An 18272-nucleotide genomic window follows, 5' to 3' on the forward strand; every position below is an offset into this window, starting at 1 on the left:
ACAGAGGAATAGATGGGCTGAAGATTTTATTTGCTATTAACAGCACATTAGTTGAATGTTTAAGTGTCACTGTATTAAATATGTTGCAGGTGAGCATGCACACACATACACCTCTTCCTCCTTTTTAGAAATAAATCAAGTAATCTAATCCATCAATTTACAGAGAGAGATTTCTAAACATATCTGTTAATTACCACAATTCTAGTGAGTAAGTCCCTAGAGCACACTTACTTTAGGGGAAAAAAGTAAGCTTAATTAAAAAAAAAAAAAATAAAAATTAAAAATCTGTAATAATATACAATTTAATATACAATTCAAAGTCTCAACTCTTCAACATTTAGCAGCGTATCCTGAGCAGGCTTTAATTTTGACTGAACAGCAGAAAATCTTGCTGGGTTCATTTCAGGCTGCAGGCATTTGATACTGCACTGACCTCGCAGTATTTACATTCCCCTCAGGAAAATCTGGCATGCAGTCCAACTGGGGAAGATCATGTCTAACACTACTTGAGCTACCAGTGCTAGAAGCAAGCAGAGTAACAGTGAAAATAGTAGGGTGAACAGTAAGGGCATGTACACAGAAATAAAATAAAAAGGAAGAGAAAGAGAAGGTCAAACAGCAGAAGAGGAGAAGAACTGAAGAGACAAAGACTTGGAGACAGTTGTTTTTCTGATATAAATAAATCCTTATTTTTTTTTCCAAACCAATGGTGCAGAGAGGCTTTTAGACTACTAAAAAACCAAATTACTTTAGCTCAAGGAAAATAAACTGATCAGAAGACTTGAAATATTTGCCTCTGATCAAAACAAATTAACAGCTGCCAACTGCAGCTTTGTCTGCATTGTGTTTAATTTTTTGTTGTGGTTGACATGTCTATGTCAAATTTGGACAGAAAAAAACAACCCAGACCATAAAATCCTCCATAAGCTCTGCTTTTGACCATCCCCTCTCCACTCCTAACAGAGACACGTGGTGAACCTAGCTGTTAAATCCAAAACCTGCTCACCTCCATTCATTGCAATTCAGGTTCCTACTGCTGCAAAGAAATTAGACAGGAATACAGGAGCCAATTTTCCACAAATTCTACTCCAATATTTCTTAGAGGTGCTTAAGCCATCTTCAAACAAGTGAAAAATTTTGTTTGTTCTTTACAGATTCACTCTGCCAGCAACATAATCTCCTATATATCAGGCCTGGTGAAAGTGTATGAGACACACAGGTCCTGAACCAGAGCCAGATTCATTTCTTCAGCTCCTTGAAAAAATAAATAAAAGCCTTAAGTTACCAGAACACCTTTTAAAACCCTGTTTCAAATTGCACAATGCAGTTTTTCAAGGAAAATAATAAAAGCAAGAGCTCTTGTGTAAGTTAATGATTGCAATACTTGACAAAAATGATGGTACCTTCAATCCTCATTAAAAGTTTGAGAAGTCTCTGTCTGCACTAATGACATAAAAACAGCATCACTAAAAGTTGGAAAGAAAAAACAACTCCATTACTGAGCAAAAGACTTCCTCCCCCTCTTATTTAAAACCAGGATGCTGATAATTCCAACTCCTCAGCCTGATGCAATCTTTGCTTAAATCATCGAGGGCTGCGAAACCCCACTTAGAGCCTAATAGGACATCACCACTTTAATCAACAGACTGTTTTCTATTTATGTCTCACTTCTAGTTCTCCTTCAGCAACCAAACAGCAAGATTTTCAAGGAACTTACATATCTGAACTCAAAAATGTTTTGAGGCAGCAGTCACCCAAACAAAAGATTAAAATGAACAGGATAAAAGACTGGTATTTGAATTGCTGAATTTGATAGCACTTTTTGTTGTTTTGAACCACAAAATGAGCAATCAGAGGCACCAGAAATCCCGAATTTCTTGTTAGACAGGTTTGGCACTTTCACCTGAAGTTGGATGAAAACCACAGAGTGAGCTCAGTTCTGAAGCACATTGCAAAGTGTGTAGCTTCGAATGCAAGAATAAAGAGCACTTCAGGAAAAGGTTCAGATATTTATTATACCTTGAAAGTGAAGTAAAATGCAAATGTTCCAGGTACGAAACTTGGGAGTGGGTGGTCTGTAAAAGAGGCATAAAGAACAATGTGTTCTGTATATATATATGTGTGTATATATATACATATAGATGTAAGATATAAACACTAGTGGTAACAGGAAGACCAAAAGGATACCCTTTCATTAGATTTGCATTTAAACAGAAGTCACTTTACCATACTACTAGGCATCACTCATCTAAATAATGCTAAAATGACACTTTTTATGCTGTGTACTATGCACTGTGCAATATATTCAGCTAGAAAAGTAGGCAAATTTAATGGTTTTGTTGTCACTTTATCTGCTCTAAAGAACAAAAAACTTTCCTCTAACCCTCCTCCTTGTGGCAATCACTAATGTGGCAATCCTAAACCTGGGCAACTTTTAAATTCAGTTTACAGGAAAAAACCCTTTCATTTAGTTATTGAATTGTCAGACAGACAGGAGCTGCAGATGAAGAAATACAAGAGGAAGAGGAGTACAAAGGAAATAAAACACTTTTTGCAGCAGGGTTAGCAAAATTCACACTCTGCCTCCTTCCAGCCTCATCCTCACAGCATTTCAAGGCAAGGTTGAGATGGGTTAGGGTAACTTTAGTACCATATTCCTCCAAAATTCACTGTAATAGGGATATTTTTAGGTTTCAATTAAACAAGTTAAATTTTTATTGATTCAAAAATCAAATTATTTTAACTCTGCTGATACAACAAAGAAGATGGATCAATCAGCAGAAGCTGAAATGCTATTAATTGAAAAAAAAGAATAAATAGTAACATTTGGGTGCTTTACCAACTGAAAATATTTCAGTGTTTCAGACCATGTAAGCAACAGATCCCCACATCAAGCAGAGATGAGTTTGTACCACGAGAGATTTCAGATCAGAACAGATGATATGAATATCTAATGAGGTTTAGCTTGCATCATTCTTCTGATTAAAATTCATCATTAAAATGAACACTTGATCTTACGACATTGATTGCTCAAACATATATTTTTGTTTGCAACTTTCTTTGTCAACCTTTGCATCAAACCTTACAAAAAATTCCAACCAAAGAGTTTTATATTCATCTAGAGGATTTTCCTTATACATCAAAAAAGACAAAAGTAACCCTACAAAATGGTGTGAACAAAATTTAAAATCCACAACAAAACCCTCCACCTCACAGTCTTAGCCAAGAGGAAACCAAGTTACTCTTTCAGGCATTCAAGTAAATAAGATTTAAAGGTTTTGTTTTTCACTGTAAGCATTTGAGAGCATCACGTGTTTATTCTTGTTGCTCACAAAATTTTATTTAAAAGAGAGATTTCTGTCCTTTTTATAAACCAAGTTCACTGAAAAAAATTTTTAGATTATACATCACATGTTTTTGCTCATCTCAAAAATAGTCTCAAAAATGATAAATCTTACAGACGTTGGTCAGGAGCTGCATAATCTTCAGGATTAAATAAAAAAATAGGGAATAAAAAAAAATCCAAAATGACAGAATTTTGCTAGTAGTACAGCTCAGAACAAAATCCAAAGCTGTATTTTTGCAGGATTTGTGCAATTACGGTATCCTACTTATTCAGGGAGTAGATGATAAAAGCTTCCAGGAAATACTGGAGTGGAAAGATGGCAAAGATGACATTTAAAAATTGGAGCTTTCACCAGGCATTTTGCTTCCAAATACCTTTTCCTAGTAGGACCTCTCTTGCCTGGTCTGACACACTGAAACATTTCCAGTTAATAAAACACAAGATTTATTTTTAAAGCACTTGTTTCTATTAAACATGATTTTTTATAGATTCTGGAAGAAGTAAAAACAGGGAGCCAATTTTAAAGGTTAGGTTGCTTGGCAATGTACCTTTCCTTACAAATAATTGTTCTTACTAAATCACAGTGGAGAAAGCCATGAAGAATTAAGTTTGTGGAACCTCCTGAATATGCAAGTATTTTTTAAATTGCTTATATAAAGCTTCAAGACAATCACAGGCCGCACAGAAATTCAAAATACTGTCTTAAAAACCCTTTTTTTCCCCATCCCATAGATTTCAAATAAGTATTCAATTCAAGTTTCATAGGTCTGGAGCAGAGATGAAGAAGAGATGAAACTTCTCAACCAAGCATTTAACCAGACCTCCCTGTCCTACCCAGCACTGGGAAGCAGAGTTTTACTGGAGTGCCTCTGCTGTCAAGTTCCCATCCCCAAATTTCTACTTCTGATGGCCACCACTGATGCAGCTTCTTCCCTCCTCACCATCACTGTCAGAGAACACCTCACCTTCAAGCAAATGCAAGGAGAGAGCTGCAAGGCATGGTTATCTCACACATTCCAAAGAAAGAAGGCAAGGGAGGAGGGAGAGAGAGAAGGGGAAAGAGTTTAAATTTAGGTATTTACTTACTGAAACACAGAAAAGAACACATATCCAGGCACCACGCTGGCAGGAATCCCAGCAGTCAGGGCTGTGGAGCTTCGCTTCCAGCAAGGATTTCTTTGCCTGAAGCTCCACAAGAGCCTTCTCCCCCTCTCACAAGCACACAAAAGCGAACTGAGGAGTGCTCTGCACTGCCAGCCCGAGTGTATCTCAGGTTTCATGAAGTGTAATTCATTAGAATAAGAGCTGGGGTAACATAAACATGTGCAGGAAAAACAGGCTTGGCGCAACACCACAACAGACACCGGGTTTGATCAGCACAACAAAACTCCGTCAGACCACAGGGTTAAAAAAGAAAAGTGGGTGCAACTCCTTTAAAGCAAAAGCAGAACATAAAAGGCACCAGGTAAAATTTGGACCTGTAAAAGCTCTAGCAAACAGAGCTACAACGAGTAGTTCACAAGGCACCAGGTGAGGTTTATGGAAGTGTCCCTCAGCTCCGGGTGCTGCAGGATATGGTACCAAGGTGAGGAAGAGAAAAAGAACCTGTGCAGCACCCAGACACAACAGGAAGATGAAATACAGGTATGTGCCCCAAAATCAGTCTGAAGAAGGCACATCAGTTATCTTTTTTTTTGTTTTTTTGCAAAGGGGGGAGGGCTTGGGGAAAAAAATGTACTACTGTATTTATTATACACTGCAGCAAACACCTACATGAAAGTTTTGATTGATGAGCACTTCCTCTGCTTTTTGCCATCCTTCACACATGAAAGACCATGCAAGAATTCACTTCACTGTAATAAATGTAGAGTATATCCACTTTATCTGCTAGTAGTACTTAATCACCAAAAAAAGACCAAAGCTAGGGAAAAGATCTTTCCACTTCAAAAACAAGGATCTAAAGCTAGAGACCAGTTTAGTAATTTGTTAACAAGTATCAAAAAAGTTTGAGTGTCTTCAATATCTTTCTCATGGACTTCAGTATCTCATGTGACTACTCATGTATAGGTATTCTTGTATTTTTAAATAATTACTTGTCAATTCTTACAAGTGTTGAAAAACTTGCTAATGATTTAAAAAAAATCAGTAAGTTTTCTTATGCTTTCAAGTCTTTCTCAGTGAAACTGAAGCATTTAAGGTATTGCCCAATTTAGAAACACACTGCAGGAAAGAGACAGCTCAAAATATCAACCACAGACGTCATAGGCAAAAAGATCCTTTAGAAGCACAGCAATTCCTAACGTTCACATTTGGTATTCCACCTCCCAGACTAACTTTGAAACAGACTCCTAAGCCAGGGATAATGGGCCCTTCCAGACCTGCACACGAGTCAGACAACTTGTTTTTGCAGGGTGAACTTTTGCCACCCTTCCCTCTGGGAGAAATCCCATTAAGTTTGCTCCTAGGAAATCAGCTCCCACTCCTTTTCCTGACTTGCCACTGCTCCTTCCTGCCTGCTTGTCTCTCCACTCTTTCCCTTTCTGCAACTTCTCCCACCCTTTTAGCCTTCCCCTGCACTACAGCACTACCTACAGCCTTGTCCTTCCACATCCAACCCATAAGAAGCTGCTTTTTGGATGCAGTCCCACCTCTCCTCTGACCCACACCCATCTCTTCCTGTGCCTAGAATCCTTCCACCTCCACACCCAGCTTCAGCTTTGCAGTATTTTTGGTTCTCGAAATATTTCAGTGGAAGAAAGAAGCAAATGTTAAAACAGATAATAAATGTGCAGGCATTCCCAAAAAAGTTCTCCTTATCTGAACAGCTTTGCTCACTACAAAAGGCACAGGATAGCTTGTAGCTACGTCCCAGTTCACCCACACACCATTATTTGACCTACAGATCACACCATGTAAGAAAAAGAATTGAGTTTATTCTTCATTTTAGTAAAATAAAGGTTAGAGGTAACAAGAACTAAATTTCCAGGAGGAACACTGCGATTTTTTAGTCCTTGAGAAAAACTGTTTGATCTGTTCGTATTTTTCTCAAATTCCAATTTCCTTTCAAGAAAGGGCTTTTCTGCAAACACTACTGGTTGTTCTTTGATTTTTCTGGAGAAAGTCTCATCTGAATGGGAAAGGGTCTTTAGAATGCACATAAAAGACAAAGGTTCAAATGAAAGCTGAATTCTCAATGAGCACAGGTTTATTTTAGTAAACAATAGAAACTCAGAGCTGAACGAGATCTTATCCCTTTTAATCACTTAATAAATTTTTCTTGCCTTCCCAATTTTCAAGCTACATGTCTACAATAAACAAACCTGCACTGACAAAAAGCCTCTATAAAAGCACACAAAACCTCTGTTTGATGCAACAGTGCATTCACCTTGGCTGTGGCCAGGGTTTGCCAATGCCTTGATTCAGCTAGCAACAGGAAAAAACTGTTCTGATGAATACAGAAAAAGGTAAACTTCAAGAGCAAACCCTAAAAATGAAACTTCAACCCTCTTAATTCTTTGAGTTTTTAAGAACTTCTGCAGTCAGCTTTTTTACTGCCCAAAAAGTGTCAGTCCTACAGCAAAGTTGAGAAAAATCAAATTCTAACATCCAAACAGCTTACCTAATAGTACTTCTGTACAAGCCAACCTAGGCAAACTGATGCAAAATTCCACAAATATTGTATTTGGATTGATTTTTAGAACAACCTTATTTGACAAATTAGTAATTTAAATAATATAACCCTTGTTTGAAAAGGAAAACAAAAAATTACATAAATATTGAACATGTATTCAGAACTATTGCAATGAGAACCAAAACTGCAAGAAAAGGAAGCAAGTGTCTGAGTTTAGATCATTGGGTTGTTTTAACCAACAAAAGGGGTTTCTTATGCAAATACATAAATGCACATACACAGTTATGTAATTTTATAGTACTCAAACCCAGTGTTTTGGTGCCTAAAGATTATGAAGTCATCACAAAATCCTAAAAAGATCAAGCTGGAAATTCTCAATGATCTTACTAGATGAGGAGTCTGTGGCCCGTGACCAGGTCTGTCTTCTCCACTGGGAAGGATCACAATGGGATTGTCCCATGGGGTCCTTTTCCTTAGGCACTTATAAATAACATAAGTAACTTCAGCTCCCCATACTGTCCAGCTCAGATGTGTTTTGGGGGTAAAGCCCTTAACTTTCCAGAGCTCAAAGTGCACAATACACTCAGCACAAGTAACCAGGCCAGTGAGAGACCCAAAGCAGGACAAAAGGAAAATATCAAGTTTGCTGCATCACAATTTTCAAGCTCCATGAGTTTTACTTCAGAAGATTCAATACTTAACTGAAAATAACAAATATTGTAATTGAATGTCTTGGTTCTACAGTCAGGGGCCCTATATTCTGGGTAAAAGTTTAGTTGTATAAATACCAAACCAAGCACTACTTCAGCAAAGTTTATTGCTGGAGTTCCCACCAAGTGCCAGTGAAGGGCTGTCAGTGCACAGGTCTAATGTAAATTAAACAAACCCAGACTTCTCACTCTGAAAGAGACAAAACCCCTAAACAATACAACCACTCTCCTGAGAACATACACAAGGTATCACCACATTGCACATTCTTTTTAACTCCAAATAGCAAACTACACCTTTTGTCATTCGGGTTTACCAGAGGTGAGGAGGATGTGGGGAAATGGTTCTGTCATTAGCAAATATTCTACTACTCGAAAAAACCCAAAAAAATAACATGCAAAAAAGGTCAAAGTCCTAGCTAGCATCAACTTATTAAGACAACCCTACACCAAAAGAAAACCACAGTATACAAAGGGAAAAACCCCTTATCTCTCCCTGTTATAGTGTATCTTTCCAGCTTAAAACTAGAACAAATTCAATTCCATGGGAGAGGAAAAAAAAAAGTGTAAAATAGTCACCGTTTGGTATTTACTTATTCTGAAACCGAGTGCACACATCCCAAGAAAAATAGAGTGTCCTTTAAAAATAATCACATTTCAATGCAGTCTGTAAACTGAGTCATTTGTTTGAAATGCCAGTCCAAGGAATGCTAAGATTTAGCTGACGATTATCTCCTCGACATTATCCCAATTTGATTATACAGTGTTTACTACATCAAAGCCAAAAAAAGCACAGTAATAGATTCAGCAACACACCCACTTGGAACACTGAAGACCTATTATTAAAGAACCAGAGGAATAATTTTCAAAAGGTTTTTATTTTCAAACACAGTCTAGCATAAGATCTTACCATAAAGGAAGGTTGTTAAACATTTCTATTCAACCCACATATTTGAAGCTGTGCCTCAGAACTTAGGTCAAATTATTTATGTGATCAGGAAACTTGACTATCCTTCTTGTCTAACTCTGACTGGAAACATTGCAGCAATCCAACAGACAGGTTTCAGGGGCTGAAACACCAAAAGCATGACATTAAAATTCATTTAATTGTAACTTTGTAACTCATATGGAACATAAACCGATCTGTTTCTTCCAGAACTAACCACAAACAAGATTTCAATATTTTTAGTTTTAACATAGCTTTATTACACCGTAATTGGGTATTAATAACATTCAGCAAATCAGTACACACAAATCAGCAGGTTATGGTTAAAAATCCACATGTGGGGGTGTTTGTATAGCAGAAGGTCACAACAGCCCGTGCTGTTTGCCCCTCATGCAGAAGCCCCACAGTAGTTAAAATTCAGACAACCAGAATTATTATAATCAACACATCACCCGGAGTTACAGTGCCTGGGATTAGAAGACAGTGATTATAACGTTGTCACCCTGTCTTCGTTAGCTCTCACATCCTCTCTAGCACCAGCACAGAGAGGGAATGCGAGACAGCTTTAAAAGAAGCTATCACCGGGCAGGAATTCAAATTCAGCCTGAGACACTACACAACAAACCAGTATTTAACTTAGGATGCCAAACTGGTCAGACCACGTGAACCTTTCAGCAGGCCTGACAGCACCATCCCTGCTATCCTCCTACAGCTCTCAAACCACACAGAAGTGTTTGTGCAACATGTTTTCAAAGGCAGCACAACTTCCAAACACAAACGGAGCTATTTTCTGTTGGCTGTCAGCAAGACAATCAGCTCCATGCACATCCTCACAGTTATGGCAGCACCTTGAACACAAGATCTTTGAAGGACAAGGGTGCACAACCAACTTAGCACTCAGTAAATCTGGCCAGAAGAGCATCAGTTACTCTACAACAGCTGTTCACACACTTGTTTATTCAGGAAAACTCAAGTTGCTATTTTCCAGTTACTACAGCTGGCCAACACTCTGTTCATGGGTTTATTCTACAAGAAAAGGTTGCATCTCAAAGTCCAGAAGAATATTTTTTTTTTCATATTGTATACACACACAAACACAGCTTTCTTTAATTCTCACTTGTCATCATTTAACAATCTGCACAGTACTCCTGAGGTGAAATTTTTAATGGATCCTTGTCCTCAGACTGGTGTATTTCTTGTCAATTGCTACACAACACTCCTGCAATGTAAATTGCAAGAAGGCGGAATAGAACAGAAAAACAACTTGCTTATTAACAAATAATCTGCCCTCGTAGACAGCACAGTGCCTATTCTGGTCAGATTTTTGGGAGCATTATGCTCTATTGTATGCTCTCTATTTTAACTTTTATTTAGGACCAAATCAAACACACTCATATAAAATAAACCATGAAACACACATGTAACAGCCACCTCACGCTGCCTACAATGCCTCTTACACAGAGCAGCAACCTTGTGCTCAACACTACAACACAGGAAAAACCTACCTGCAGCCTATAAACTCTATCTGTAAAGTTCACTCATAAAAGTTACCCTACTAATGACATTATTAATTAAAATACAGCAAAGCAAACAGCGCAGTGAGCAAAAACTCCTGAATGATTAGAGAAAAGCCTGTGAATTGTTAAATAGAAGAAAAAGAAGCATATTAACCAAATATACATAGGTGCCACTTAAAAATTTTCCAGATAAGGAATAATGGACTAACTATCTGGAGAAGAAAAGCTTGTAAGAAGTTTGTACAGATCCAACCAATACACCCCCTGGATTTCTACACAAGAGCTTGATTTTCATGTCTCTCATCCAAGAAGACAATACACACAGCAAGGCTACCACAGTGAACGTGCTCCTCAAAACATACTGAAACCAGAAGAAAAAAGAAATAAATAATGGAAATCAATGCTAGAAGCAGAAGCAGGAGGTCTGCAAAGAAAATGGCCAAATTAAACCTTCAGTGTGGCTTTAAACAATGTAATTAGCCAACAGGGCTGAAATCAACTCTTCTCCCAGTGATGAAGTAAAATCTTGCCTTTGTGAAAGCATTTATGGCACAAGAGGGTACGCACACAAATGTCAAGCAAACAGACAAATTCCAGGTATTCTTGGATTGAAAGGACATTTGTTGTCAGATGGTTACATTCATAGCAGAAACTGCATTTGAATCTGCATCCTCAAACAGCTTTAATAAATACAAAAAGTCAAGAAATTGTTTTAGCTATGCAGAATTCAGTAAAAAAAGGGCTGCATACCCTATGACAAATTTAAATGCACCTTTTGGATTGACAGCACAACACTCAAGTTCAGTTGGGAACGCATTACAGTGACATTTAGACAAACTAATTGAAAATTATAGTATTGTGACAAACATTCAACTTACTTTACATAATATCTTGCACCTTCAAAAGTATATGCTTCCTCCCAACCTGTGGGTAAGTCTGGAAAACAAGCAGCAAAACATTCCAATTACCTTTTGAAATGATGCTAGCCATACTGGTCTACTCCCTAACACTGAGGGAGTTGAAATACGGTGTCTGATTCCACATGTCGAAACCTTTAGTCCCAGAAACAAGTATTTCAGAATTGACTCACAAAACTGCCTAAGTGTGAATTCTGTGAGCCAAGAGAAGCTGCACGCCTGAAAATCTGATTGGGCTTTCTTGTTCTCAAATAATACCAAGGATGGCTTCAGTGTGCCCTTGTTTAAGGTCCCTTTGCCCAGCAACTCGGGGTCATCGCCAGATCTCCCTGCCTTGAACTTGAGCAGCATCACATTACCTGGCAGGCAGAGATCTAAACAAAAATCCACCTAACTGAGTTCCATGCAAGTCAGAAGCTCCTGAAGAGGCACGATATCAACTATACCAGAGCATTAGCATTGTATCAGCATAATTCCACCACTCTTGTGACTAACAAGTGTTCCTGCAGTGTTTACAACTCTATTGCATTTTACATGAAAATCATTTTCCATGTAAATCTAGTGGAGGATGTGGGCATATCTCTTCCTTTCTTTTACCACTCTTGGGAGTCAGGAGTCCAGATATAAAAAACCCCATACCACTAATGGTCAAAATCTCTCAACTAACAGTTTCCTGGTGTGATTGAAGCTCTGGAGATATTGCACCTCTAGATGCACCACCACCCTTAAAAGTTTGCCCCTGTCAATAAAAATAATGATTGATACATAGAGCTCTCTCATTGAATTATAAAAGCAAGAATGCATTCCAAAAGAAAAAGAAAGCAATCAGTCTGGGTTATGTGGTGGTTTTCATCCTCCTTATTATTTATTTGCTCTGGCTGCTTTTTTTTTTTCTCTCCTGTCTTCTGCAGAACAAAAATCAAGGTGTATTTCGATAACGGGGCAAAGTACAGCAAACAGGAAGTCTCTCCAGCAGAAGTATTTATGGTTGCTATAAGAACTTTGCAAAAAATACCCTTCCAGTGCTGAATAGCTGCAAGAATAAAAAGCACTTCAATTCATAATGGAGGACAAAGCTCTCCTCACCGTCTAGAACATGCCTCACAGAATTATTTAACAAAGAGCTTTGCAATAATATACATCTGTAAAAGAAGTGCCATTCACTCAAAAATTGTTTCTTAAGAGAAGATAGATGCATTTTGAACATATTTTGACTAGGTTCCAAAACAATGGTCAGAGCAAAAGAAGAGATAAACCTCAGAGTAATTCTGTTTGATTATATCTGTGTATGGAGAGATTCATTTACATACTCGTGAATGAGGAAAACTATAGGAACAGATTTGGTTTTTAGACACTCTGGTATCTGATTGATGAATTATGGCCAATGTATCCAAGGTCATGTCTCAGTCTTGTGTTCAAAAATAAGTTTAATTTACCTGATGATAACTCTGCTCTGTTATACACAATACTCCAGACACTCAAAAGCAAACTGCATTTCCTTTCGAAGGCACTTAACAGCAGAAACAAATGAGACACTTGGAAAATTACCGGGAAATCATCATCAGTCAACAGAGACAGTGGGAATAGTTTAAAAAAAGAATTAATACTCAGCTAATGCCAGTGTTGAATGAGAAAAGCACTTCACACACATCTGCCCCCATGCATATTGCTGTAGATGAAGGCCACTCTCTCTGAGCACTGAGAGCAGGAGGAAGAGGAGCCTGACAGCAATCAGTAGTTCTACTCCCAAGCATTAAATGACTTCTTTTAAACAACAGAACCTTTGCTGCAAATCAAACTGTAGAGTTCTAATAAACAGAAGCCTGTGGTTTTTAAACTATTCCCAACTCAAAAACTACAAAAAAAAGAAAAAAAAAAAAAGAAAGGCTGTCCACAGTTTTCTAAAAGGCTGTTTCTGATTCTGATTCCTTAATGCATAAGTATTAACCAAACATGAAAGCAGATAATCTGATACAGACCAATTCACTTGCAGATTATTTCCCCGTGATTATCCAAGTGATTATACACATAAAAACAACTGCACGTATTACTACACTCCACCACCTCCCAGTGGCATATGCAGCCTGTGTGCAATTCCAGCAGTCAAGAGTTGGCTCCGGGTCTCCAGAGTGTCTGCTGTAAATCCTCCTCCTCCAGCACCTCCTGCTGCTACTTCTCCAGAGTGGAGCAAACAGCAGAAGCAAAGACTTGATTCCACCCTCCTCCCTCCAAGTTATTTCTAATGTTTCAAGTCCCTTTTCCTCCTACCTATTCCACCTCTCTCAGTCACTTGGAAACCACACAGACTCTCAGCCTAGATGGAAGCGCAGGGAGAAAAAGGGTTTCTAGGTGACTAGCGAAATCAGCCTCTACATTTCTAGTACACCTATCGTGGTTCAATCTAGGTACCGCTGGAAACAGAAATACGGCGAAAGGTTTCGTGCTCAAGTGAGGAAGGATGCTATGCAGGTGGATAACCGGGGTAGCCAGCAAGGAGCACGAGAGGAACGAGGCGGTCTCTAATGGTAACTACACAGCCTCGCAGGGGTGATACAAGGCAACGGAGGGAAAGCGGAGACAGATACATTACACAGGCACAACTCGGGGGCAGGGGGAGAAGGCGCTCGAAGAAACTGGCGAGCAGGCTGGACACGCAGGAGCGCCCGGCGGCTGCAGCGCTGCTCACCCCGGGGGAACAACTGCGCGAAGTGCGGGGAAAGCGGGATCGGGACTTGTCCCGGGGGGCTGCGGCGGCTCCGCGGGGACCCCGGGCTGAGCCCGCCCGGGCCAGGGGCGGGCGGGGGCGGCCGAGCCGGGGCAGGGCCGGGGGCCCCGGGCAGGGCTCCGGGCAGGGCTCCGGGCAGGGTCCTACCTGCGCTGCGGCGGTGCCCGGTGATCACGGCCTCGCCGGTGAGCGGGTGCAGCCAGGTCGTGCTCTTCGCCTCCTCGCTGCGGGGACGGACACACGGACCGAGTCAGGCAGGCGCAGCCCCGCCGCCCCCTGCTCTCCCCCCCCCCCCCCTCCCCTTCCCTTCCTTTCCCCGCACGCCCCTCCCGGCCCGGCCCCGCTCCCCTCCTGGCCGGCCCCGCGCTCACTTGATGAAGAAGACGCGGCCGCCCTGGCTGATCCCGTAACTCCAGCTGCCGGGCAGCGCCCGCAGCCGCTCCGCGCTCAGCTCCGCCATGGCCGAGCAGCCGCAGCCGGGGAGAGCCGAGGGGAGCGCGGGCGGGGGGGCGGCGCGGGCACGAGCAGCGAGCGCGTCCCCGCCGCCGCCAACACCTTGGGGAGGGGCGGGAGCAGCGCCCGCCCCGCCCCGCCCCGCCCCGCCCGCCGCGGGGGCGCGCTGGCCGCGGGGGCGCGCCCGGCCGGCGGGGGCGGGTTCCGGCGTGTGGGGAAGGAGCCGCGGGGATGGACGGAGCGCCGGGAGGCGGCCGGGGCCGTCCCGCGGGGCCGGGAGGCGATGTGCGGCCGGCAGCCGGGGAGGAGGGACGGACGGACGGACGGACGGACGGACGGAGGGAGGGAGGGAGGGAGGGAGGGAGCTGCGGCCGGTCGGAGCGCGGCTGCCAGAGGAGGGCACGGCTCCTCGGCCCCGGCTCCGCTCGTTCGCACCCCAGCGCTGCCAACTCCAGAATCGTGGCTGCGCCCCTGGCAGCCCCTCATCGGGTCCGTAAGGACAAAGGAAATTGAAAGTTTTGTCCTATTTCCTCCCCGGGTGAACGCGCTCTTCTCACACCCTCCGCTTCAGGCGTTTTTGAAATTTCTTACGTAAAGGCTCAAAGTATAAAGAAGTGGCATATTTTTCCTTCACGCAAACCCTGCTATCTGTGCTTTGTGCCCCACTTGCGAAAGAGCTCTGGGATATGGCATGGGTGCGTGTTTTCAGTGCTTCAGGGAAGTGGCAGTAATTCAGGTAAAACCCACTGCAGAAATGACTCTCTCTGCCCTTGTGTATAGTTTAATGCACGTAAATTATCCTATTGCACATGCATTATAGCCATGCACCCCTTCGACTTAACTTATACATGACAAATGTAAATTAAAAAAACACTGTGCCCTGGCCATGATATTTCTAAGGGAACCTTGCCTTGCAATACCACTTTCTGAATAAGCACTAAAGCTGGGAAGTCTTGCAGCATTCCCATGTCCACATCTGTAATTCACGGTATTTTGCACAGGCAGTTTTGTCCCCTCTCCCATTCTGAACACCTTAGGAAAACTAAAATTGTGTTTTGTTGTTTGGTCCCCATCGTGCCATGTGGTCAAAACTTTAAATCCCTGTTGTCCCACACAAGATATTCCAGACACGAAGAGCAGCCATATGAGAAGATCTGGAGTTATCTTTAAGTAACTGGATGCAAGATAAGAATTCCTCCCTGTCCAGCAATACCTTTCATTTCCACTCAGCAATGACAGCACCTGAGATTTATAGACTACCAGAGGAACAATACTCTGGGGAAAACACAAGTTATTCTATAAACAGTTCCCTTCTCTCCTAAGAGAAAGAGCCCTTAGATGATGAGTGAAGTGAGTAATGGCTCTTCCTGTGAAGGGCTGTGGAAAGCTGCCTGACAACAGCAAGGTGGGAATCCTGTGCATTTGGGGCTCCTGAGGTGCTCATGCCCTAATATTTCCCCACACAGCCTAAGTAAAGCATAGAGCAAGTGCTCTTAATCCCCCGAACAGTGGATACCTTCCAGTATGCAGAATCAATTTTTTTCACAAGCAGAGAAATGCATGCAGCACAGCTAGACTTATATTGGCCTAGATCCATAAATTAGGTATTTAGGTAGAATTTAGGTGCATAAATCCTGCCCAGTCCCAGCATGTGCTTTGCCAAATGGCTTCCTCAGGCCACCAGGTTCTGCCAGTCCCTTGCTTTGCAGCCTCTTTCTGTTTTGCTTGTGCTTAGAATTGCTGCCATCTTGGTAAAACCAGGATCATGGTACTTAAAATATGCCCAAATTCTCAGGCAAGGCATTACTGCCCCAGATGCCACAGAGGCTGGATAAATCGGCCGTGTTCAGGCCACACCTAAGAAAGACAAGTTTCATTTCTGAATAACTCACAGCAAACAGGCTGGCAGCAGAGTCATCACCATGAGCACTACGGGGAGCATATTCAGCCTCAAGGATGAAGGGCATTCAAAACCATGCCACTCTATTCCCAGGAAAATGCTTTTGCTCCAAGCTATACGGTGTTCTGAAGCTGAGACTATTCTATGAGGATACTGAAGGTGCTCCTCCTCCCCCTCACATTATTTTGCAAATGTAATTATTGGGTTATAGGGTGGTGGCATGACTTGCTGGTTTCATGAGTAGGAAGCTCAGCCAGGGAGTGATGGAAGACCCTGGTTCTACTTCACCCAGGGACATTGGGTTCAGGGACTCAAGTATTTTATGTTAAGTAGCCATCAAATAAAATGTATTTGCAGATGCTTATCCTGCCAGGTGCTATGCACCCTGAACTCACAGTGATTCCTGGGAGCCCGAAATGTTGCCATTTTGTGGAGCAAAGGGTATGGGGGAAAGCACATCTGCACCACTTGTGCAGGCTGGTGCTGGCAGCTTGTCTTTCTGAAGGCTGCTGTAGGTTCCACAATTAAAACTTTGGCTTCAAAGTTGGTCTAAAAGTTTGATCAAAACAAATCACACATGGAGTTTTTTTGCAAGGTTCAGTAATGATACATTTTTTTCTACAGTCAGATAAGTGCATGAATGCTCTTAAAAGAGGGACTTAAGAACAACATTCAGGGAAAAAAAAGATTTATCTCTAGGGGGAGTAAAACTTGTCTTTGAAAGGAGTTTATATCACTATAAAAACTGCATGCATAATTCAAGACACTACATATTGTACCTTTCACATCATTCCTTTTACTTTAAAAAAGAGCTAATGATTCCAAATGTGAAACTGGTCAGCGTGGTTTATAAAGCTCAGAGAAATCCATCAGAATGTTCCCATCTGCCCAATGGGGTTTTTTTTGTTTGTTTTTTTTCCCAGAAGAGTTGAAGACAGACTGTTGGAGTGGTGACCACCACTGGCACAGCTGTTCTCTGCTCTCTGCATGTATGGCCTTATTTATCTGCTGCTCCTGTCACCGACGGGAAGAGGATGTGGAGCAGGATGTTAATCTGTGAGACAGAGCCCTCCCATCAGTACCCCCAGCCCTGGGAGCATGGGATGAAGCAAAAACCCAGCTCCACTGAGACTTTTCCCGTGTTTCTCCATCTTGATCCAGGCTTCTTCTCTTCCTCTTTCACCTCCACACGACAGAACCTTTCCTAGCAAATCCCTCCAGGCCAGGGAGTACTAAGGGAGAAGTAAGACTATTGATGTTTTAAGAAAATAATTTTGGTTCAATAATGTATTCATAATCAAAATACTTAAAATTCCTGGGGCAAAGGAACCCTGCCCACAAAACAATGAATCCCTTTAAATGAGATTAATTAAAAACAGTGTTGAGAGAACATTCATTGAATAAGACTCAGAGAATTCCATCCACACCTCCCCAACAGGTCTGAGGTGACACCAAACACAATGAGCTGAGTAAAGAGGGCTAGACCCTAAGCATAGCATCTGACAAAGCCTCTGAAGCAGGGAGTGGACTGCAGTCAGAGAATCACAGAACATCCTGAGCTGGAAGAGACCCACAAGGGTCATCAAAGTCCAACTCCTGGCCCTGCACAGTCATACCACGTGCCTGAGGGAATTTTCCAAACCTTTCTTAAACTCTGCCAGGCTTGGGGCCATGACCACTTCCCTGGGGAGCCTGTTCCAGTGCCCCACCACCCTCTGGGGGAAACACCTTATCCTAACATCCAACCTAACCCTCCCCTGATGGAACTTCAGGCCATTCCCTTGGGTCCTGCCACTGGTCATGAGAGCGAAGAGAGCAGTGCCTGCCCCTCCTCTTCCCCTCACAAGGATGCTGTGACTGCAGTGAGGTGTCCCCTCAGTCTCCTCCAGCCTGAGCAGACCCAGTGCCCTCAGCTGCTCCTCACACGGCTTCCCCTCAAGGCCCTTCACCTTCCTTGTGGCCTCCTTTGGACACTGTCTAACAGCTTCATGTCCTTTTTATATTGTGGCACCCAGAACTGCCCCCAAAACTCGAGGTGAGGCCATCCCAGCCCCGAGCAGAGCAGGACAATCCCCTCCCTTGCCCAGCTGGAGATGCTGTCCCTGATACCCCCAGGACAGGGATGTCCCT

At 42.2% G+C, this 18272-nt stretch overlaps 1 protein-coding gene across 7 annotated transcripts in view; it reads right to left on the minus strand.

Annotated features, from left to right (window-relative positions):
* PLEKHA5 (pleckstrin homology domain containing A5) overlaps positions 1-14379 on the minus strand; it is a 163729-nt gene extending 149350 nt beyond the window's left edge. For 6 of the 7 annotated variants that reach the window (XR_009279089.1, XM_058852908.1, XM_058852912.1 and 3 more), the window contains exons 1-3: positions 14161-14379; positions 13937-14013; positions 11026-11083 (exon numbers count right to left, since the gene is read on the minus strand). Coding sequence is in view for 6 of the 7 variants with exons in the window: in XM_058852908.1 (XP_058708891.1) it covers positions 11026-11083; positions 13937-14013; positions 14161-14249 (224 nt within the window). In the remaining variant the exon portion in view is untranslated. Of the gene's footprint in view, positions 1-8543; positions 8755-11025; positions 11084-13936; positions 14014-14160 lie in introns of those variants that run through there. The other variant, XM_058852913.1, reaches the window with a different exon arrangement.
* Between the last annotated feature and the right edge of the window lie 3893 nt (positions 14380-18272).

This window comes from Poecile atricapillus, chromosome 18 (assembly GCF_030490865.1).
Source record: "Poecile atricapillus isolate bPoeAtr1 chromosome 18, bPoeAtr1.hap1, whole genome shotgun sequence".
Taxonomy (NCBI): Eukaryota; Metazoa; Chordata; class Aves; order Passeriformes; family Paridae; genus Poecile; species Poecile atricapillus.